Consider the following 23,834-nt stretch of genomic DNA (forward strand, 5'->3'; position numbering starts at 1 on the left):
CTTTTTGTTGACCATGATGGCTACTGCATTTCTTCTAAGGGATTCCTGCCCCCAGTAGTAGATATAATGGTCATCTGAGTTAAATTCACCCATTCCAGTCCATTTTGGTTCGCTGAATCCTCGATTGTTGACGTTCACTCTTGCCATCTCCTGTTTGAGCACTTTCAATTTGCCTTGATTCATGGACCTAACATTCCAGGTCCTTATGCATATTGCTCTTTATGTTTAATATATTATTCTTTTGTGGCATATGCATTTAAAAATGTAGACATATTTTCAAATAAAAATTAAGATGAATGAGTTAAGTTATATGGGAGCTACATTCAAAATAAAGTTGTTGGTTTGCTTGACCTCATAAAGAAATATGTTTATACCTCGGCTCCAAAGCAGTGTTTGTAGTTCTCAGGGACCCATGAATGAAATTTCTAGAAACAGTAGCTGAAGATAGGCCTCTATAAATCTTTGCAAGTATTCTAAGAATTTAAACCTAACAATGCTAAGGATTGAAAGAGTACTTTGGGATAGCTCCCTCTGAAGTAAGGGAATGGAACTAAAATTATCAAAAGAAAAATTTTTTGTTCTCATTTGTCTTAAAAATGGCTAGTGTCATAATTTTTGTTCATCTTTGGGACTGCTAAAAGCAACTCAAAGAAATCTTTGCAACTACTATTGCATGAAGAGCTTGCAGTTGTTTTTTCCCCCTCTGAAGTTACCTCACTGTAATAATTATTGGAAAAAGAAACTCATAACTAACAGATCATTTACTATATTCCCTGTCTAGCATTTTCCCTGGAAAAAGCACACTTATTTTCTTTTGGGGAACAACTTTCTTTCATATTTAGTAAATGTGATTGAGGTAATGCTATTTACCTTCCCAAGTCATGGGGAGTGGGCATTTCATATTCATGGCCACACGATTTGTTCAGAAATAAGCATGTCATCCAAGCCACGCCAATGGGACTTAATCTGGGATCTTTTCTGGTATTACTGGGAAAAGACCATAGTCATTTTACTGTGATTGTTAACCTGGAATTTCTGCTAGCCATGTTTGCCCTTGAAGCAGGAGAACCTGCCTGAGAGAAGAGGAGAGACCAACTCCTAATTACATCACTTTAGCACAGGATCCACTGTGTCAGAAGCCAAGACTTTCAGTTATGTTGATTCAATAAATTATTTTTTGATATAACTACTTTGAGTTGGGTTTTTATCACTTAAAACTACAAGTGTTCTAACACGCAATCAGAATTGCACAACTGACGCACGACTCATAAGGTGGATGTATACATGTGATTTGGTGAAATATTTTTATACCAATTGACTCATCTCAATGTGTAATTTATTTATTCCATGAGTGTGAATGAGTATGGGGGATATGATGAAAGTCATTACAGTTTAAATAAGAATAGTTTCTACTATAGTAATTTTAGTATAGCCAAAAAAGAAAGTGCAAGTGAAGTGATATAGCTTGATAAGTTCCAGATTTTAAGTTTATTTTGTTTTGAAAATAGAACAAGTTTATGAATTTTTTTATAGGTTAAAAAAGCAATTTTCCTTTTTTCTAAATAAAAGTAGTTGAAATTTTTATTAACTTGTCTATTGCAGTTAGATTCACAACTTGGGCAGGAAATGGAGAAAGTACTTTATTTACCTATGCTCTGAAGAAATATCCTCTGTTTGGTACATTTTCATGTGTTAATCTTATTCATTAATATATAATTCTACTTAAGATAAACTTTAATGGATTCACTTCAAGTTAGAGATCTTCTCACCAGTTTGGAAATTACAAAACAGAAATGGATATCACAGTACAAGTTTTACTGTTTTCGTAGAAAAAAATAATCTAAATTTGAAAGAAACTTTACTCTCCAAATACAGTTATACAAATTCTACTTGACTTTGGTAAATTGCATTTAAATGGGTAGTGTTTTAAATTTATATTTAATACATAACCTTTTAGAAGGTTTCCATTTTATTTGTCTTTCACATTGTTTGAAATATCTATGTAAAGAGTAGGTTGATATTTGACCATCTCTCTTAAAAACATGCTGGACCATTTTATAGTATGACATTGTTGCTTAGCAAAATTTAAAAAGAAACATTAAAATAAGATTCTTTGTCTTCTTTCTTTCCTTCCTGCCATTTAAGGGTTCATAATTGCAATCAATTTGGTCTTTTTACTTGGCAAACCTTAAGTGCCAAGGTCAGAGTTGGCACTGATTTCTCTCTAATTCTTATATATTGCACATGTGTTCCTCAGATTAAAAGGCCTCAGCTCTTAGTCTCTTGGGTATTGATATTCTCATTAGGAAATTATCATGTTCAGAAGTTAAGGTGCTAACTAGTTCACAAGAGTAAGGTCTTCATTAGAACTATTTTGAGAACAAGTCAATGTTGTGAAGCCTTAACCTTTAAGAGTTCTTGCAGACAATAGCACATTTGGTATGGCAGGCACACTTGGTTGCATGAGTGGATTTCTGAGGCAGTGGATTTTGAAGTTTTATTATCTATCATTCTGAAGGATTTCTCTTTTCCTCTAATGACCTCCATCTTTGCAGCCCACATTAAATAAAATTTAAAATGAATAAAATTTCTGGGAAAAGCCTGTTTCTAGTATCCATTCCTTTCTTCTTACTATAACCTTTCTATGTGGTGATCTCGCTCTCTTTTGTCACTCACTGTCTATTTATTTCCCCTACCCAAACCTACTCACAGGATAGTATACTGTAGTGGTCACATGTGAGTGAGTGAGCAAAGTCGCTCAGTCGTGTCCAACTCTTTGCAACCCCATGGATGGTAGCCTACCAGGCTCTGCGATCCATGAGATTTTCCAGGTAAGAATACTGGAGTGGGCTGCCATTTCCTTCTCCAGGGGATCTTCCCAACCCAGGGTTCAAACCTGGGTCTCCTGCATTGTAGACAGACGCTTTACTGTCTGAGCCACTAGGGAAGCCCAATACACTTTCATTGTTGTTATTATTTGGTTAAATTTAAAAATCACATTTATATTAAAACAATAGAAAAAAGTACGGTTTCACATTGTTGTTCAGTCGCTCAATAGAATTTTTCTTCTTTAATCTGTGAACATGTATTCTTGGCAGATTTTCTGCACCATCTAGGATTATTAGGATTAAAACATATTTATTCTTGAAGGATTTTCATTTATACTATAAGATTAGTTATTATTTAATAGATTTTTGCATTTGTGTTCATAAATGAGATATTTTTAATTTTCCCTTTTTATAATGTCTTCATTTTGGAATCAAGGATATCCTGACTTTATAAAATGAGTTGGAAGTCATATACATCTTAGTGTGAAAAGAACTCATAGTATTACCTCTACTAGAGACATTTAAGTTTAAACTCTAAGTAGGAGGAAAAATATTTTATCCTTAAAATATTTTGAAACATCAACCTAAGATAGCTGCTTTTTGGTGGAGAGGGTTGTGAATTTGTGGGGGAATTTGGGGATAGAGAAAACGTTGATGAAGCATGGAAGTTGCCTGTATAGTCTGTGTCATAGCAGTGCATTTACTTTGGTGTTTATCTCTGAATATTTTTGGCAGACCTGTGGGGTGATCAATGGGATAAGAGGAGAGCAGGTTGATGACATTGATTAGGGAATATATTATCAGAGAATGCTTACCTGAACACTGAAAAAGTCTCCCAAACCAAAGGTGGAACTGAACATGACTGAGATTTAAATACATTCCACTTAGTCTATTTATGTCCTTCAGTTCAGTTCAGTTCAGTCGCTCAGTCGTGTCTGACTCTGCGACCCCATGGATTGCAGCATGCCAGGCCTCCCTGTCCATCACCAACTCCCGGAGTTCACTCAAACTCACGTCCATCGAGTCGGTGATGCCATCCAGCCATCTCATCCTCTGTCGTCCCCTTCTCCTCTTGCCCCCAATCCCTCCCAGCATCAGAGTCTTTTCCAATGAGTCAACTCTTTGCATGAGGAGGCCAAAGTACTGGAGTTTCAGCTTTAGCATCATTCCTTCCAAAGAAATCCCAGGGCTGATTCTTAGTGCCCTTTAATAGGCAAAGTGATAGAGCTTCTCTTTCAGGCCCCACAATTACCCCATTGGTTGCATTAAGCTGTTTATGACATCTTTCTTCCTCCAAGTTTCTCCTTGGAGTTAATTTTAGTCAGATTTTTATCTCTGTAAAAAAGTCTGAAAAGTTAGGTGTGGCTCCACATATAATTCGATCTAGGTTTCATCTCATTTTATCCTATGAAAACAATTCAACACAAATGTTAAAAACTCCCAAGTTTGGGCTTTCTGAATATCTGGTATGACTACTGATGCAGTTTCTTACAAAAGAGGTGCTTACTTTCTTCTGTCCTTATCTATTCTTCTAAATGTATCACAATTTAATTAAACAGAGAGCTTTTGAGCACTTACTGTATACCAGGTACTAGATATTCAAAGATTATGTTCTTAAGGAGTTCAAGCTTTCCTTTTTCATCCTTGTTTTCTAGGGCTCTTTCCTTTTCTGATATTGAGTTGCTTTTGTTTTTTTCTTTTTGCCTTTCTGTCAAAACAAAGAGACTTTAAAAGGAACTTTTGAGTTAAACTCAAGCTGCTTCTATTGAGAAGAATTAGTACAGCTCTCTGAACTTGGGCCTATTGTTTATTTAGAACCCAGTGTTAATGAGGGCACAATGCTTGTCTTGATTCTTATATGGACCCTATTAGCTTTGCTCTGTTCCATGGCCTTGGATCACTGCTATAATGATTAATACTTGCTGAAGACCAGGTGAGAAGATTTGGTTGATCAAAACATTAGAAAACCAGTGCAAACTGCATTCTTGCCAGGTATCATCCTTGTTTATAAAGACAAATGATAATTGAGGGCATCACTTTTAAACAAAATTATTACTGAAATGAGTTGTACAGGAATGTGGAAAAACAAAAGGGGATTAAAGGGCATTTTATTATGCTATTTTTTTTTCCTGTTCTTCATTAATTGTGTAATTCTTAGGCTAGTTTTCTCCATGTCATTTAGTTTCCTTTTTAATATCTTTGGATCCAAGATCGAGCTCTGCGGGCCTTTCTTTTCTTGTTCTTTGGGTGTTAACGCCAGCATCGGCAGCACTCATTGTCAGTGCTGGCTCGAATGAAGGAATGGCTGAAGGCTCCTTTTGGAGACCCATTTCACTGGTTATTTTAATTGCTCACAGGGATAATTGTTGAGTGATACTATATAGGATAGTATCTCCTTTGCCACAGGGGTTAGGAATTCTGCCCAGTAATCACTCCTTCTCCTAATGGACAAGTGTTTCTGCGTGGAAAGACTGGAAACTGGGTCTAGGTATCTCCCTAGAACTATGTGTAAGGCCCCTGCCATATTAACTATGGGAAATTTATGTAGCCACCATGAATACTTCATTGATTTTTTTGCTTCATACAGCCAGAAATAGAGAATTTGTAGAATTTAAAATTAGTTTCTTAATCATATCCTAGGACATACTCTGTCATATAGCCCTGTGAGAGCAAAGATTTTCTTTGCTTTCCTTTTTCACAGTCAGAGAAATTAGAAAAATAATAGGGATATGCGTGCTAAAGGGTCTGGCTTCAGGACATTTTTTTTTAAGCACTGCTATTGTGGCTATGTCTGCTGTGCTGAAGGACTCTGATATACTGTATGCTGATATTCTGTGAAGTGGAACATTTATGCTTTCTGACAGGTAGTGAAGAAAATTCTGGGTCCAGCATCCACTAGATATTTCCTCAGACTTAGCTGCTTCTCTGGATGGAAGTGAGGCTTCTGAGACAGAGGTTTGTAGTTTTGAAACTTTTTATCAAAGAATAACTGAGTCATCACAAGTTGGTAAGCAAAAATAAATGGTGAAGGTCTTATTTTATAATTAACTTTTTAATTTTTAAGTTGAAAATCAATGGGTATAAGTGAGGTGAGGTTGTTAATTGTTTTAAAATGTTTATGTCACTTATTGAAATAAAAATATCAGTTTTGAGTAGCCATCTAGACTAAATTAGTTAAAAAGGAACAAAGCAGGAACTTCTACTTGAGAATTTTGGGAATCATCAAAATGACCTGGACTTCTTTGCTAAGATAGATTGTCTTAAAGGCCCCAATTCTTCTTAATCCTTCTTTGTATCTGTGACCTTTGCCATGAGACTCTAGAGTGCCCTTTCTACTCTGGATAGGGCATTCTGTCTCACCTCTTGCTTCTGGGATCCATCACTTAACTTGCTTTGGCCGATGTCATGTTAGTAAATGTGATGCAAGTAGAGGTTTGCAAAAAGCACTTGTGCATTTCTATTTACACTCTTGTCCTTGTCTGTCCACAAGAAAGGAGAAAGCCTGGGCCAATATGCTGAAGGATGAGATATATAGAGTGGAGTCACAATACTCTAGTTGTCCTATCAAAGGCCATTCTAGGCCAGCCAAAAGCCAGCCAACTGTAAGACATGTTGGTGAGCTCAGTTAAAGCCAGAAGAAATATCCAGCTAGTCCTCAAACACATGAACTAAACAATGCTTTTATCAAGCCTCTGAGTTGCGGGGTGGTTTGAACCTGCAACATTCGTGTGGCTATAGAGAAGTGAAACAACCTCAGGTGGTTTTAGAGACTCAACTGACCAAATGTCACAGATGATCCTGAGATTCTTCTTCTTGTTGCTCTAAAAACAATATATGTTTCACGTTGATTTCAAGAAATTAGTAGATCCAGCCACTCAGTGATACTTGGGTAAGATTTGATTTAAGGTGGAATATGTTTTCTTGGCAGGTTTATTTTTGGAACTCTGGAAATAACCCCTCCTCCAAGAATATTTTGTTGTTTAGTTGCTAAGTCATGTCTGACTCTTTGTGACCCCATGAACTGTCACCTGCCAGTCTCCTCTGTCCATGGCATTTCCCAGACAAGAATACTGGAATGGATTGCCATTTCCTTCTCCAGGGGATCATTCCAACCCAGTAATCGAATCTGTGTCTCCTGCTTGGCAGGTGGTTTTTTTTTTTTTTTTTTTTAACCACTGAGCCACCTGGGAAGCCCCACCTAATGTGTATATTCAGCTAATTTTTGTTAGACTTACAGAGGCACAGAATCATTCAGTCCATAAAGAAAGACCAGGCAGAAAATGAACGTAGTACAAGTAATTGAGTTAAATTCATATGATAAGAAACACAAATGCCAATATATCCTTTTTCCAGAGCAAATTTTGACTACAGAGAAGGGTGGTGGTGGGTGGAGTAAGTAAAACAGGGGAAGTGTGAGGCTAGGAAAAGGAAAACTGGATTTACTTTGGATCATTTAGAGACAGTGTAGTATAAAAGTAAATGTAATTGAAGACTGAGCTTTAAAACCTTAATTCCCATTGTTATACTCTGTAAGTGCAATATATTAGAGTAGGGGAAAGATCTGAGGAAAAGAGCAAAGAGATAGTGTTGTTAGGGGCATGGTAGTTTAATATTTTGTGCTTTGAAATCAAAAGACTATTGTCTTTTCTATTTTCAGACTCTTTATATAGTATTGCTATTTCATTCACTTTCTTTTGTGGTAGAAATAAGTCTGCTTTTTAGTGAATATATAAAAAGTAGCTGACTGAGAATCAGAGGCGCCTGGACCAAGGCAGGGTGTTACTGAACACATCTTAACAGTTATGGCCCTGCATTCATCTGGACCTGTACTCAGAGAAGGGGTGCTGCTGCATGGGGGATCTGTACTTGGTTAATTCATCATATTACTTGGAAAGGTCCTTATTATTTTGCACAGCAGTGTGGTCACCTGGCGGTAGGTCATTAGCATTTTAGTCTTCTTTTCTGCACAACAATGTACAACATGCTAATTAGAGGATTCTGAAAGCTAAGTAACCTGTTTTAAAATCAGACATTTTAATTTGCAGCTTTAATGGCTGTTTTTATAATAACTGGCTTTATTGGGGGTAAAAGCACTTCTCCTGTTCCACTAGCAAGGCAGAGTATAACAGAAGCTGACAAAATTAAAAACCTCATAATGCGACCTTTGCCTGGGATAAAAGGCTGTTTCATAACAATTTCCTTTTGTTCTTTGTTTAAGCCATTACTCTAAAAGGAGCCTCCGATTAATCTAAGTAAATGCATCATTACAGTACTAATCCATGTCCTTCTGTCAGTGTCTGTTTTAATTAAATAAGAAATGCTAGCAGAAAGATATCACGCACAAAGCTGTGATTGGAGAAAGCAGCACTGGTTGATCAGGGAAAGATTAAAAAGGGCTTTACTGTTTTGTCCATTTGCATAGCTCCAGATGCCACAGTGTTTCAGGTTGAAAGAAAACTTACAAAAGAGTTTAACACATTTCACTCTTATAGATTTAAAATAATGGGATTTACCAATGAAATTCTAATCATCCAATTTATCACATGTTAGACATTCCAAAGCAAGGAGCAGAACAGCTTGGGGTGTGTCTTTTAAACCTTTTATGAAGTGTTGTATGGTATCTGTGAAAACATACCTGCCCAATTTGCATGTGTTTCTTCTTATTTCGGGTGACATTGATGGTAAAACCTGATTGTGGATATATAGAATGTGATTTTCCCCCTCTTTTTATAGTATCTTGCAACTTCTAACCTATGCTTTTTTTTTTTTTTAATGGTTTTCTGTTGATAATATGTTAGGAATTTGGGTACTTAATTGGCTGTTAACAATGAAAAGTAAGTTTAATAAACTCTTACAAAATGCATGTATCTAGTTATTATTGCTACACTGAAATGCAGAAACTCTCCTTAGCAGTAGAGTTGCAGAATTCCCGTGGTGAGGGCTTTCTTCATATACGGTCCATTATTTGATGTAATGAAAAGAGAAAGTGTGCAACAGTGAGATTGTTAATTAATTTAGCCTAACAAGATGAAGATAAATGAAGCAAAGAACAGATTGAATGAAGAAAGAGATCTTATTTACAATCTAATACATTTTTATATAATGCAGATCTCACCTGTTAAAAAAACAAACAGACCCCATCTCAAATCCCTACTCACAAAAAAGTATACTCCCTCCCACCACAATTCAACCCTAAAATCCTGACCTGACTTTATAGAAAACATGTACCGTGACTCCCATTTCGAAGACACTTTTACAGTGTGTAAACAGCGCTTTTCTACTGCTATGAATTTTACACTAGTTAACCTTTAACTTCAGTATTTTTTTTTTTTCCTTGCTGTAGAACTGGGATGACCATAAGAATAATTATCCAGAAACCTTCGTATTTCTTCTTCTCCATGTTATCTATCCTGAGACACCTTGGCACGGTTATTTAATAATCATTTTATTTTAATGCCTTTTTTTTTTTTTTTAACCAAAGGAAAGAAGCCCAAAAGTGAGGGGGGAAAAGGAGCTGTGAGCCTTTTTACGTGTGCTTGAATCTGTAGCGATTGTGCTGAATTCCTAAATTAGCATTATTTTTAAGTCTTTCTTCAGAGATTAATGAGCTTTACCCAGTATTTGACCTTTTATCATTCTTGCTTTCTGCTCAGAAGTACTTCCTTCCTTCCTACAGTAGCTAGAAAAGACCGTCTCTTATCTTATGTTACTGTAGGCGGTGGTAACAGGGCTCTCTACAAATGGTGTTATTACGGTCACTATGTCTTTATCTCAGGGGTCACGAACAAATCCATGCAACTGCTTCTAAGGATTTCAATAAATAGGACTTTTTATCCAGACAATCGCCTTTTATGTTACTTTTAAACAAAACTACTAGTCCATCAAGAGTTTCAAAAGAAAACAATTCTACAGAGTGCCGGTATGGCCGCACAGACCAATCATCATGGCACCCATTCTCCAGTCCTTTATTTTTCAAGTCCACAACAATAGGTTGTTGATTCAATGGACAAGACCAGAACAATTAAGTTCTCTGTTTAGCAGCAGTGCAGCATTTTAATGCCCTTCTCTAATAATGGTCTCATTATTGTTATTCTAAGACTGGGCCTCAGGAGGAGGAATATTTGCTGGAGGTACGTCATTATTTTGCAAATTTCGATTAGCTCATCATGTTGTCTGTAGTGTGAAAATCGTAGCTAATTAGGGCAGCCAGTTAGACTACCAGCTTTTGAGCTTATGAGTTAAAAGGTAGCATACTTGATAGGCCAGTGATGTGAAAAAGGTGGTAAAAAGGAGGATTAGAGCAGTTGCCTTAGTAACTCCAACTTCCATCTGTGAGGGAACAATGGACTTGTGTTTCTCCCCCACCTTGGTGTAAAAATTGGTTTTGTTTTGAAAGGACAGGGTTCTTTTTATGACAATCTGGAATTCAGCCCAACTGAGTGTAGTTTTAGTTGTTAGGAGAGACCATTGGGGATAGGAAAGATGAAAGGTCATGGTGAGCTTCAAGGACATGAAAGGTTGTTGTCTCATGTAACAATGGTAGATTGTTTTGTTTTTTTTTTCCCTAATATTTCTAGCCAACCCCTAAGTCAGGTGATGGAACAAATACCTACAGTTTAGTCAGGTGAAACAGGAAAGGGAGGGGGAAGGAAAGGAGAAAAATGGGGTAAGAAAGAGTTCGTACTTTGTTTTTAAAAAGGGGGGAGGGGTAACTTCAATTTGCTTTTATTAAACGAAGTGATATTTCTCTGTCACTGTCTCTGAGATTCCAGTGTGCTTTGGATGATTTGCCTCTGTGGGCCATCACATCTCTGGGAAGCTCTCCAATGTGTTAGAAAATGTGATTTAAGCTTTCTTCCTGAACTCCCAAGAGGACTAGTGATGCGATACTTAACAATAAATTTAGTTGTTGTAGCTTTCTCACATTATTGGTGTTCTTAAAAGGTTTTCCTTCAAAATGCACACTGAATAAAATGAATGATAAATATGAAAGAATTTGTTTCACCACTCTACAGGGTTTTATCATAAATTCTATGACTTTCATCACAGAAAGTTTACAGGAAACTGTTTAGATGTTGCTGCAATAGCAGCACAATTTTTTCTCTCTGTTCATAAGAAAATGCCACAATTTTAAGAGCTATTTGAGGTTTTGTATTAAGAGGAGGTGATAAGGATTGAATATGGTTCTATTTCTTTAAAAGCCTGAAAACCAAATCACTCTCTCTGGATTTAAAATGCCTTTATTACAGCAAAATAAGTGTCTTCTGTTTCTCTTTCATATCAGTATTAAAACATTTGATATGTGTGCTTATATGGGAGCTCCTGTTTGTGTGTGTGTGTGTGTAGAATCAGAAAGAGTATGGGAATATTAAGTTTTTAAGCAGAAAGATCATCTTTTGATGATCAGAGGAACCTTCATATTTCTCCCTCTCTATTGTCCCCAAACAACCCTTGTGTAATTGAAGCTGGACTTGGTCCAGGGGGCTAGGGAGATTTTCAGATTCTTTGAATCCCAGGTCTTTGTTTTTTTACTTTTTCTAGCCAACTGTCTTTATTGCTGTAGCTTTTCTTTTTCTGAGAAGCTGCGTTCATTTAATTTATTGTAAATACTTCATAGACTTGAAATAATAGCATCATGAAATTGTGGTGTTTAAGGGCTTTTGAGATCATCTAGTTCAATTCTTGTATTTGCAAAATAAGAAAAGTGAGAGCAGAATGTTGAAATGACTTGCCCAAGATAACTCAACTAGCTGAGGTAGACAAATAGATGCCATTTGCTATACTATTTAAATATTAAAAACTTGAAATCAAAGGAAGAATGGAGAAACATTATAGGAACATACTGCACTTTCCTTGTCTGTTAGTGGTTGAGGGAAATTGAAATAAGGCTAACATCAGGGGATGATGGTGGTGAGGTTACAATTCAGATCACATTTTTCTTCTGTAACTTTTAAAGCTCCATTGTAAATAAATGAAACTTTTTTTCCTGACAGCCACCACCCCCTAAAGAAAACCCCAGTATAAGTGGGGAGAGATGTACCCTAAAGCTCTAGCATAGCGTTCAGAAACTGTGAACGTTCTTGATCCAAGCACTGTGTGAAATACTTTATACACATTATTATAATTTAGACTTTAAACACTTTTTCTTTCCAGAGTGGCAAATTAGTTAACTGTTCTGTTTTTTAGTTTTTGGAGCTATAGAAAGGAACCTGATATTATTCAACTGTATTAGATGTTGTGAGACATAAGTGAGTAAATGATTGAAAAATGCAGTATACATTTGAAATTATATGAGTGAAAATTTGTGCTTTTTCTGAACAGATATCCTGAGGCAAATATAAACCATAATATTTAGATCAGTGTATATGTTGTATTTTATTTTTGGAACAGATTAGAATATGTTCAGAAAACTTGGACTATAAAAACTTAAAGGATAAAATAAAATAACCTGTTATTTCATCTTATTATTTCATAATTAAAAATATACTCCCTAGTAACATTTTGGTATATTTCATTTCAGTCTTTTATCTATGTGTGTATGAGAAGAAAGGACATGTGTAGCTTCTTTACTGTCCTCTCTTTGATGCCCAGAACAGTATGTGGCTCAGAGTAGGTACTTGAAAAATAGTTGTTGGGGAAGGTAAAAAAGAAAAGCAAAATAGCATCATACTGTATATACATTTTTGTAATTAAAAAATAATTTAATTGGATTTTGTCATGTCTTCCAAAATGTGATTTTTTCATGACCATATTGTTGTACCATGGTTGTACCACAGTTTGTTTTACCATTAAATTATTGATCTCCAACTTTTCACTATTATAATGTGGAAGTTAATTTATAAGGATGTCTTTCATTTATTATTCAAATGGTAAAATTTTTAAATTGATGATTAAAAATCCTTTAGGATCATGCTGCTGCTGCTAAGTTGCTTCAGTCGTGTCCAACTCTATGCGACCCCATAGACGGCAGCCCATCAGGCTCTCCCGTCCCTGGGATTCTCCAGGCAAGAACACTGGAGTGGGGTGCCATTTCCTTCTCCAATGCATGAAAGAGAAAAGTGAAAGTGAAGTCGCTCAGTCGTGTCCGACTCCTAGCGACCCCATGGACTGCAACCTACCAGGCTCCTCTGTCAGTGGGATTTTCCAGGCAAGAGTACTGGAGTGGGGTGCCATTTAGGATCATAGAGCCCCACCAAACCCCATCATTTCTTTCAAGTCCTAGGTTAGATGTTATCTTCTCTTTCCAGGTCAACCTTGACCACCTTGTTTTAAAACTGTAGCCCTCCAAACATTTAGCTCCCTAAGCATGTCTGTGTTTTTAAATAGCCTTTATCAACTTTTAACATACAATATAATTTGTACATCTGTTGAATTTTCCATTTCCCCCTTATATTTCCTAGAATATAAGCTCTAGGCAGTGGAGAATTTTTTGCTATTTCTGTCAGTTATATTCCCCAGTGTCTTGAACAGTATCCAGAACATAGTAGATGCTCAACAATATTTGTTGAATGCATTTATTGAAACTTAAAAAGATGGAAACATCTATTTTTAAAGTCAAGAATCAATCTCTTTTTTTTCACATGGGCAACTCTCATCAACTAATCTGTGCACTACTGGCCAAGGAATTCTGTTTGCTCGATGTTCAATTGTACACATTTTCCAGTTAAATTAAATCATAGCACTTGGCTGAATCTTGGATAGGCCGTACTGGATACAGTCTAAATGTCTTGCAACAAATGTTTTCAGCTCTTGCCACTTGAAGTCACTCTGAACTCCAGCTTTAAGGAGATAGTTCTGGATGAGAAATGTCACCAGTGTTACTCCAAATGATCCTTTTCCTTGTTTAGAAGTCCTTTTGGTAAGACTTCTAAGGTTTGGGTCTGATCTGAGTAAATTCAGGTTAACCTGATTACTTTTATTTTGGGATGATTTTACCTTATTCTGTTTCTGATATTGGTCCTTTTCTTGAAATTTCTTAGGGAAGACATTTTGCAAACTCCTGTTTACTTCTTTCTGTCTATATGGTTTATGTGTGCCGTGTGTAGAGTCGCTCAGTCGTGTCCGACTCTTGCGACCCCATAGACTAGCCCGCCAGGCTTCTCTGTCCATGGGATTATCCAGGCAAGAACACTGGAGTGGGTTGCCATGCCTTCCTCCAGGGAATCTTCCTGACCCAGGGGTTGAACCAGGTCTCCTGCATTGCAGTCAGACTCTTTACCAACTGAGCTACAAGGGAAGGTATTTTTATTTAAAAATAGTGTAAAACAAACAAAAGAAAAATCATCATTAATGTCCTTTGTGGAAAAGTGTTAATTATATCTTTATATACTAGCAATTTATATAGCTATAATAATCCCTTACCTTTAGTGTTTATAGTTTTAAAACTCTTTAGTAAATATGATCTTAATTATCAGAATAATCTTAGATGCACAGGGCATGTTTGTTATACCCATTTAGGGACCATTGCACAGAAAAGTTTGGATACTTAATCTAAAACATAAATTTAGGAAGTGATAGAGAGATCACTAGAATCCAAGTCTTCTGAGTTCTACTAGTCCAGGACTGTTTCTCTTTTAGTCATTTTACCTTCTCTCCAGGTTAAATAATCATCATTTTATTGATGTTTCTTAATAGATCCCATGAGAATAAAAACAAATTATTAGAATTACACTTTTTTCCACTTTATTTTACCTTGTTTACTATTCCGATTCTCAAGGACTTTAGTTTTCTATGGTTCTTCTTTTTCCATAGTCATTATATTTTCCTTTATTCTGACTATTAACATGGGCTTTTGTAGCAATTGTAAAGCCACTGACTTCCATGCGTGTCTTTTTGTCTTTTAGCGAGTTGTTCATTTCACATCTCTAGATAAGACTAAGCATATTCTGTTGATCATAATAGGTATCGAGCAAACTCATAGGGGTCCATTGAGATGCAAACAGCCTTGGGAGAAAGTTAGTATAGTAGACAGTGCATTAGGTAAAAGATTGGACAATGAACACTATCAAGTGGAGTTCATGGATGTAGAAGAGAGGTACGAAACACAAGATTAAAGTGTTTCATGAAACAGATAAAGCAAGAAAAATCTGAGGCAAGTGGTAAGAGATTTAGGCAGCTAGGCTATAGACATCAAGTGGAGTTAAAGGACAGATTCCTTTAACTTTAATTCCAGTTTCTGAGTAGTCTGCAAGTAGAGGGTTACCAAGTTCACAGAAGGGCCATGGTCTTAGATGGACTAGTGCACTCAGGTATAGTAAAACAAGTAGAATCTAGTATTGGAAGGAAAGCAAAAAATCAGAGTCGAACTAGCAGCAAGTGATTAATTTCATTCTGAGTTCCAAGAGATTGGGTTGGAGTCTCTTTCAAATGAGGTCAGAAATGGTCCTAGAGCAGTGGCTCTCAAATTTTTAATATATGTGAGAATCACCTGGGGTGCTTTGGATTTCTGAAGCAGGGCCCAGGTGTATGTATCTTTAACAAGAGCCCCAGATTTTTTTCTGTTGCAGGTATCTACTGATCACATTTGTAGAAAATTGGCATAAAGCCTGAGATGGTACTTACAGTAGGTTAAGGGACCCAGTAATCACAAATCTTGAGAGAGGAAGCATTTAGATGTTGAAAGTCAGACCTTTCTACTAAGAGAAAAATGTATCTGTTTTTCTCAGAGCTGATTTGTATTTGTCTACATGTAAGAAGGCAGAAAACTTGGGCTGATATGTACTCGACTGATACGTATGTATTGTAAGCCTATTATGTTTTTCTGCTTATGTATATTGTGTATGTTACTTGTTTATGACCTGAGTGCTTCTGTAATATCCAACATAAAGATTTATACCTTTTAGTGTAAAAAAAGTAAGGCTGACTGTTCTTTTGTACCTAATCTAAACTGTCTCTCATTTTTACTTTCAATTTGTTATCTGCATAATTGAATTTCCTCTTTTCTTTCCCGGGTCATAAATTGATTAGCATGAGTTGGGCAGACTGCTGTAATGCTAAGGGTTAACCAGAAGAGAATTACAAATGAACTATCTAGAAAGTTGATTATTAATCCAGCTAGAGAAGAAATATCCTTTTACTTAGCAAGAATGAGTATCTGAAGAGCTGATAATATTGTTCAGGCAGTGAGGTGGAATGGCAGAGCTTGGTAAGTAAAACAAAACTTGGGATTAATCTTTTATATCAGTTTTAAAAAATTCCTAGAATGTTGGTATATTTAAATAGTTGAATCTAATATGAATTTATAAGCTGCTGGAACAAATCTAAAAAGTTCCAAATGTGCTTGTTAATGAGATCCCCACATAGACTATCAGTATAAGTTAACTGAAAAGTATTTACATAAGTAGATAAATATATTTAATTTTGAATATTTATAAAAATAGGTGATTAGATTTGTGATTAAGAACAAGGAAGTGGGCATGGAGGAATGATTGCTATAACAATATAAGTCCACACCTCATACCGAAGAATATTGAGTGACAACAGTTGTTGTTTTCTCACAAGATCAAGTTCTGGATTCTTAGATATGAAAGTGAAAATATAATTTAAAATATAATATTTGCATAAAGATTCAGTGAGATATTTTTCAGACTTACAGGTGACAAAAATTGTCATAAGTTCTCTTATTTTCTGGGTCCTACTACTCATTTCACCCTGCTGTTTAATATAAGGACCTTTCTAAAGACAGCTTTTATTGTATTTGTGAATCAGAAGGGAAGAGAAATGAGAGGATCTGTGCTATTTGTACAAAGAAAATTAAGTGAAAAGATATGATTTTAATAATGTTCTTCCTTCCAAGACTGCTCCTCCTGTTGTAGAAGAAATTTTGATGTCAACATTCAATTCTATAAGATTGAATTTTCTCATAAATTACTTGATATTACAAAAATGAACCTTTTAAACATAGTATGGACCATACCGAATATTACTGCAGCTTTATGCAGTATTAAATCATTCCAATGTAGTATTGTACTTAGAAGTTAGTAAACTTATTAAAATTGTGCACCAGCAAACGAAGAATTTGAACCTTTCCTTTAAAAGTATTTTTTTAGTGGCAGTAAAAAGGCCTTGACATTTCATTATTTAACATTCACATAAGCACAGAAAAAATGTTTTTAAAAAGCTGTAAGTATTAAAAGTATGTGTTATATGTGTACATGTGTTGTGAATACATCGAGTATATATGCATTCAAAATACCAGAGCACCATTTGGACATATACACTCAGCTTTTTTTTTTTTTTTTAAATGTTCTAATGTTGTGACTCATATTTAAAACTGGGAATATTAACCATAGTAAGTGAAATAATAAGGACAATAGTTAAAATTTATTGAGCTCTTGTGCGCTAAATACTGTGTTAAATGTCTTATCTCAATTAATCCGCATATTATTTCTGTGGTTGTTGGAAATCTACAAGGATTGTAGGGTATCCTACAACAAAGAGTAAGGTAATTGAAGAGCCTTTTACATCGTATGCTAAACGTCTGGAAAATAAAGGCCGACGGAACAAATTGTATAAGAGAGGAGATCCTTAAATTCTGTGTGCTTGTCTTTCTCAAAATTGAGAAGATTTAATATGAGCCTGGGAAAGAAAAATAGAAGGAGATTAGTCAGTGATTCTTAGCAATCATTAATTCTTAAACATCTTTTATTATGAAAATTTTAGTTGTTCAAAAATGTATAAATAAGTTAAAATACTGTATATTTATAAGAAATGAAACATTACTAATACAGTCCAAATCTTCTGTGAATTCTTTCCCAATTTTTTGTCTTCCTCTCTTTATGCTAGAGGTAACCATTTTTTTGAATTTGCTATTTGTCATTCTCATGCTTTATATTTATACTTAAATTTCATATTCACTATGTATATGGAGGAAAACTCCACTTAATCATTCTTTGAGATTTAGGATAGACCTTTTCTTGGCTTCCTGTTACACTTTAATTAAAACCAAAATCCTTAACACAATATGCAAAGCTCCGGCCCCATATAATGTGACCCTTGCATTAATGTGACCCAGCCTTAGCTCTTGCCTTTTTCCTAATGACTCTCTTTGATTCAGCTGGTATCCTGATCTACACTCTCCAAGTTTTTTCCTGTTCTAAGGTCTTCCTATTACGCTATCCTCTCAAATGGAATATTCTTCTCCCCACTATTCTTCAGAATGATTCCTACTCATTCTTCAGCTCTATGTTTAAATGTCATTTCCTCAGAGAAACCTTCCCTCATCCTTCCAATTCAAATCTTGTTTGCCTGCAAAGATCTCACTGCAAACACATTAATAATAGCAGATATTGCAATTTTAAATTATGTATTTATTTGTGTGATTTTTGCTTAATGTTTGTCCTTCACCCTGGATTCAATTATTTTATTCTCACATTTCCCCTTATACTTATAAACATGGTTTTTTACATTACAGGCATTCATAGATATTTGTTGTTATCAAGGAGAGGAATGTAGTGAATGAAGAAGAAGAAAGGGAGATTGAGAAAGAAAACTACATATAAATGAAGTCTGTGGGTTAGTTGATATACCCTGTTAAGGTTAAATTATGCAACTTGAATCTAGTTTAAGATTAGGGTGAGAGACGTGGCGGGGACCTTGTTTGTTTCTTAAATCTAGTTGTAGAATGTATCTATTATCCACTGTTGCTTCTTGTTTTTCAGTGCAATCTTTGACTTTTGTGTTCTCATTTTTGGGATTCTGCATTCCTGAACTGAGCTTTCAAGTTGTAAACTTATAGAGCAGCCCCAGCATTTATAAAACTAGTGTGGAGACGCTATAGTGGGCTCTAAGAATCTTGAAAAATTTCTGACACACAGATGAGGAAATACATATGGTACTTTTGCATAAGAAAGCCGTCAGGCCACTTATAAGACTTTTCAGGTGCATGACTATAACTAAAATATTCATAGTAGTGACACTTGCTGTTATAATGGTAGGCAGTTTGATTTTTTAAGGGGATTATAGAAAAGATTATAAAAAAGGAGTAAAGAAAATGAAATCAGTCTGAAAGGAGGACAAAGGTTTTCAAAATATCAGAATATACTTATGTTGTACTCTGTAAATCTTTGCTGGCATTTGTAATTAAAATCCAAGGCCAAAAGATGGTGCTGAAATTTTTTTTTTGGGGGGGTTGTTGATATGGGAAAAGGAGACAAAAAAGGGGATAAAAAAGAGAATTTAATTAAAATGTCTTAGTGTTAAAAGGAGGGGATTTGTAGAGTGTCTCATTTGTGGTCATAGAAGGTGCCATTATTAATAATAATAGTGTACCTTACATTTTTGTTTTTATTACTCCTTACACTTTTAAATGAACTTTTTCATATATTATCTTATACATTTCTTTTATTAACCCCATGAGATAGTTAAAGTGGGGGTCTTATTATCTTCAGTTTATAATGAGGAAAACTAGGAACGAACAGAAATCAGAGAGAAGCCAAGACTAAGACTTAAAAACAATACCGAGGTTCAGTTTTGTAGGCAAGACTAATATTCACTCTACTTATACCCTTCCATAAAGGATTGGGAGGGTATAATTAGGTTCTTTTAAGGACCAAGATCACTGGGGTGGATGTCCTCTATAGCAGTGGTCCCCAACCTTTTTGTCACCAGGGCCCAGTTTCCTGGAAGACAGTTTTCCACAGATTGGGGGTGGAGATGGGGCATGGTGTCAGGATGTTTGAAGTGCATTTACATTTATTATGCACTCTCTTTTTGTTATTATTACCTCAGCCTTACCTCAGATCATCAAGCATTAGATCCTGGAGGTTGGAGACCCCTGCTCTATAGGTTTCCTAGACTTAAATATTTTATTTTTTTCAAGTTGTAAAGTAGTTAACTATCTCCAGCAAATAGAACTGAGATGGTTAAATGCATATAGTTAATAGATACACTGCTAAGCCTATTCTAAGTTAAGGCTTACTGGATGAAGTAATCGTTTCCTGATATCTTGTGATATCAGGAGTCCTGTCCTCTCCTGATATCTTAGGGTTCCAAGATTAAGCAGACATGGAATTTATAAGAATGAAGTGCCATAACATTTGACGTAAATAAATTGTAGCTTAAATAAAAGCATGTGATGAAGCAGTGGGTACAAGCCCCTTGAATGGAAACCCGTCATTTGAACTGAAGATGGACATTTTTTGGCACTCGGTGAAACTATTTTTGTTAAAGAGCAAGTGGAAGGCAATGTGTATATTGTATTTATGCATGTGTGCATGCAGGTGGAGGGGTATTTCTTTGAGAACAAAGAAATGCCAGCAGGTATTTGTAATGATTAGCCAAGAAAGCTGTTTGCTGCATTTAAAGTAAAAGCCAAACTTTGTATTTTTCAACTGGACAAAGAGCCTGGTTGCAGAGAAATTCAAATTCTCACTCTTTCTGGGCCAGCAGGCAGAACCTCCCTTAGGTTAAAGGAACCAGACATGTTCTCTCTGCAGTACAGAAGTGTCAAGAGAATCTAATATCTGTCCTAAGATGGATAAATTGCTGCTGTAGGGGAATAGTGTGTACTGTGGAGAGCCAAACTCAAGTTACTGGGTGAAAGTCACAGGGAGCCAGAGTCACAGGAACAGCAGAAGAAATGCTTTGTAACAGCTATAGTTGTCTAAAAATGGGATGAACTTCTTTGTTGATATAGTGAAGGCCTTGCTATTGGGAGGAATTGGGAAGAAAGATTAAAGTGTTGGATTATAGCAAGTTGTTTCAGTATTGATGTTTCTAAGAAGATGTCCTCTATATGTTAACTGGCTAAGAAAAGGATGTGAGTCAACATAGCAAGGATGTATTCTTATGTGAAGCCAAGGATGAATGTCATGAAGGCCAGGTTTACTTTCTGGGTTGCTCAGCTCTATTTACTCTGCTGCTGCTGCTGCTAAGTCGCTTCAGTCGTGTCCGACTCTGTGCGACCCCATAGATGGCAGCCCACCAGGATTCCCCGTCCCTGGGATTCTCCAGGCAAGAACACTGGAGTGGGTTGCCATTTCCTTCTCCAATGCATGAAAGTGAAAAGTGAAAGTGAAGTCTCTCAGTCATGTCCGACTCTTAGCGACCCCGTGGACTGCAGCCTACCAGGCTCCTCCGTCCATGGGATTTTCCAGGCAAGAGTACTGGAGTGGGGTGCCATTGCCTTCTCCACTATTTACTCTAGTATGTCAGTTAAAAAATTCACCAATTTTTATCTATAGACAGCCATTTGATGCGTAAAATTGCCCCAACTAAGACCTTTAAACTTCACAGCTATTCTCAAACCTCAGAAGAACTGGCATAAGGGAATGAAATTGTATTATAAGGGAGAAAAAAGAGAAATCTGTTAGTTTCTCCATTGGGTTCAGATACAGAGAAGAAGAATTTATTAATAATATGAATTAGGGAGAACAAATTAAAAAACATCACTAAATTCACTAAATTACCTTTAAAGGCTCCTGAACTTTGGTATATTAATAAGATAAAGGATGACGTTTTTAAGCACCTTGGAGATTTTCTGTTACGTTTCTCCGTATTGAGGTAGTGCTTTCATTTGAACAATTAAACATATTTAAAAATTAAAAAGTAATACACAGATACATTCTTGTTCTAGTGTACCTTGCATATAGTTGGAAATCATTAAATGTTACTTGAATGAATAATTCTTGAAAAAAGTGAAGGAAATTTTCCTTAATGTCTCTTCCCACCTTGGATTCTATTTCTCCTCCCCAAACACATTTACTGTTTTCAATCTGGTTTATATCTTTCCAGACCTCTTTCTATATAATGATATACATATATACACAATTATATAGAAATGTGCAGTTTTATTTTGTGTGAGGGTGACATTCTCCCCTTTTACAGATAATCACTTTATAGTTTACATATCCTTTTTTTCATGAAAATTCTGACTTAGACCTTTGTCAATTTATATATTTTAACTTTATTTTCTTCTATGTAATATTTTATACTATGTATATACCATTATTATATCGATAGGCATCTAGGTTATTTACAATTTAAGTATTCTTAGTTGAAATGTTAGATATTTAAAACTTAGGAAATGGCACAATATGACTCTATTTTTTAAACATACATAAAATGGGCGTGGGAAGTTTCTACCTGATTGGGCTTATGAGAGTTAAGGACAATTCTCATTAGGAAAATTAGAAAAAGGGAAAAGATTAGAATGTGTAAAGGCATGTGTTAGTTGTGTGTTAGTTGCTCAGTTGTGTCCGACTCTTTGTGACCCCATGGACTGTAGCCCACCAGACTCTTCTGTCCGTGGGATTTCCCAGGCAAGAATACTGGAGTGGGTTGCCATTCCCTTCTCCAGGGGATCTTCCTGACCCAGGGATCAAACACAGGTCTCCTAGGCATAGAGGAGTGAAAAAACTGTATTATTTACTCATTCATTAATGAAACAGAAGAAGTCTTTATTATCAGAGGATAATTGGTAGGGAGAAAAGGCCACTAATTTCATCCATTTAAAATCGAATGGGGATAACAACTATAAACTCTGGACAAAACATGAAAAACAACTATTTGAAGATACTGGAGAACAATCCAAAGCAGGCTAAATCTTCAGAGGAGTTGACATTTGGAAGAAGGGGTATTTGGGTAAGTTTGTCATTTTCGGGGTTTCAGTATGAAGGTAGGCTCAGTTTATAAAACTCCAGTAGAAAAAGTAGCAGTCTTTCTGGTCTGGGAAACTAGTAGAACAGACTTTGGAGCAACCACAACTACTGGGAAGTGAGGATGTAATCCTGGAAAAGAACGAGTCACAGAAAGTGACTCCTAAATTCTATGCATAAATTTTGCCCCAGCCTCTGAAATCTACAAGCCATACATGCTCTGGACAGGTGTTAAGAGCTCACATAAGGCTTAAAGAACTAAACAGATATTTAAGCTGGTGCCCATTGCAGGTGAGACAGAATGTGCAGTTTGAGTCTAAGCAAATAAGCTTTTTGCTAAACAAAGAAAAAGTGATACTCTTTAGAGCACTATAAAAGAATCCAGAGTCTCCATGGCATAATGGTCATGATATCTAAGGTGAAGGTGAAAGTCGCTCAGTCATGTCTGACTCTTTGCCACCCCATGGACTATACAGTCCATGGAGTACTGGAGTGAGTAGCCTTTTCCTTCTCCAGGGGATCTTCCAACCCAGGGATCAAACCCAGGTCTCCTGCATTGCAGGTGGATTCTTCACCAGCTGAGCCACCAGGGAAGCCAGAATACTGGAGTGGGTAGCCTATCCCTTCTCCAGTGGATCTTCCCAAACCAGGAATTGAACAAGGGTCTCCTGCATTGCAGGCAGATTCTTTACCAACTGAGCTATGAGGGAAGCCATGATATCTAAGAATAATCCCAAATTACTCAACAAACAAAGAATGCGGAAAGTGTTAGATAATAGGGCATTTCAGCAGAGAGATAGAAATTTCAAAAGATCAGATGGGAACTTAAAACTGAAAAAAACTAAAAGATATGGTATCTGAAATGAGACTAACTTGATAGGCAAATCAGTATTATAAAAATGACAGGAAAAAACTAGTGGAATTGAATTAGATCAATAGAAATTATCTGATATAAAGAACACAGATTAAAAAAATTAAAAATGAATATAGCACTAGGGATACATAAAATATTATTAATATGTGAACTGTGAACTTTCTGATGTTCAAGCTGGTTTTAGAAAAGGCAGAGGAACCAGAGATCAAATTGCCAACATCTGCTGGATCATGGAAAAAGCAAGAGTCCAGAAAAACACCTATTTCTGCTTTATTGACTATGCCAAAGCCTTTGTGTGGATCACAATAAACTGTGGAAAATTCTGAAAGAGATGGGAATACCAGACCACCTGACCTGCCTCTTGAGAAACTTATATGCAGGTCAGGAAGCAACAGCTAGAACTGGACATGGAAAAACAGACTGGTTCCAAATAGGAAAAGGAGTACGTCAAGGCTGTATATTGTCATCCTGCTTATTTAACTTATATGCAGAGTACATCATGAGAAACGCTGGACTGGAAGAAGCACAAGCTGGAAT

The 23,834-nt window shown here is 36.0% G+C and overlaps 1 protein-coding gene across 26 annotated transcripts in view; it reads left to right on the plus strand.

Annotated features, from left to right (window-relative positions):
• The window catches only part of SOX6 (SRY (sex determining region Y)-box 6), a 722,502-nt gene that overhangs the window by 222,618 nt on the left and 476,050 nt on the right, over nucleotides 1–23,834 (plus strand). For 14 of the 26 annotated variants that reach the window (XM_010830535.1, XM_010830540.1, XM_010830538.1 and 11 more), the window contains exon 1: nucleotides 14,553–15,560. The exons of 10 other annotated variants lie outside the window; for them this stretch is intronic. In XM_010830535.1, the coding sequence (XP_010828837.1) occupies nucleotides 15,475–15,560 (86 nt within the window). In that variant the 5' untranslated portion in view covers nucleotides 14,553–15,474. Of the gene's footprint in view, nucleotides 1–14,552; nucleotides 15,561–15,612; nucleotides 15,973–23,834 lie in introns of those variants that run through there. 2 more of the 26 variants (XM_010830553.1, XM_010830542.1) reach the window with 2 other exon arrangements.

Source organism: Bison bison, unplaced genomic scaffold (genome assembly GCF_000754665.1).
Source record: "Bison bison bison isolate TAMUID 2011002044 unplaced genomic scaffold, Bison_UMD1.0 scf7180017864518, whole genome shotgun sequence".
Taxonomy (NCBI): domain Eukaryota; kingdom Metazoa; phylum Chordata; class Mammalia; order Artiodactyla; family Bovidae; genus Bison; species Bison bison.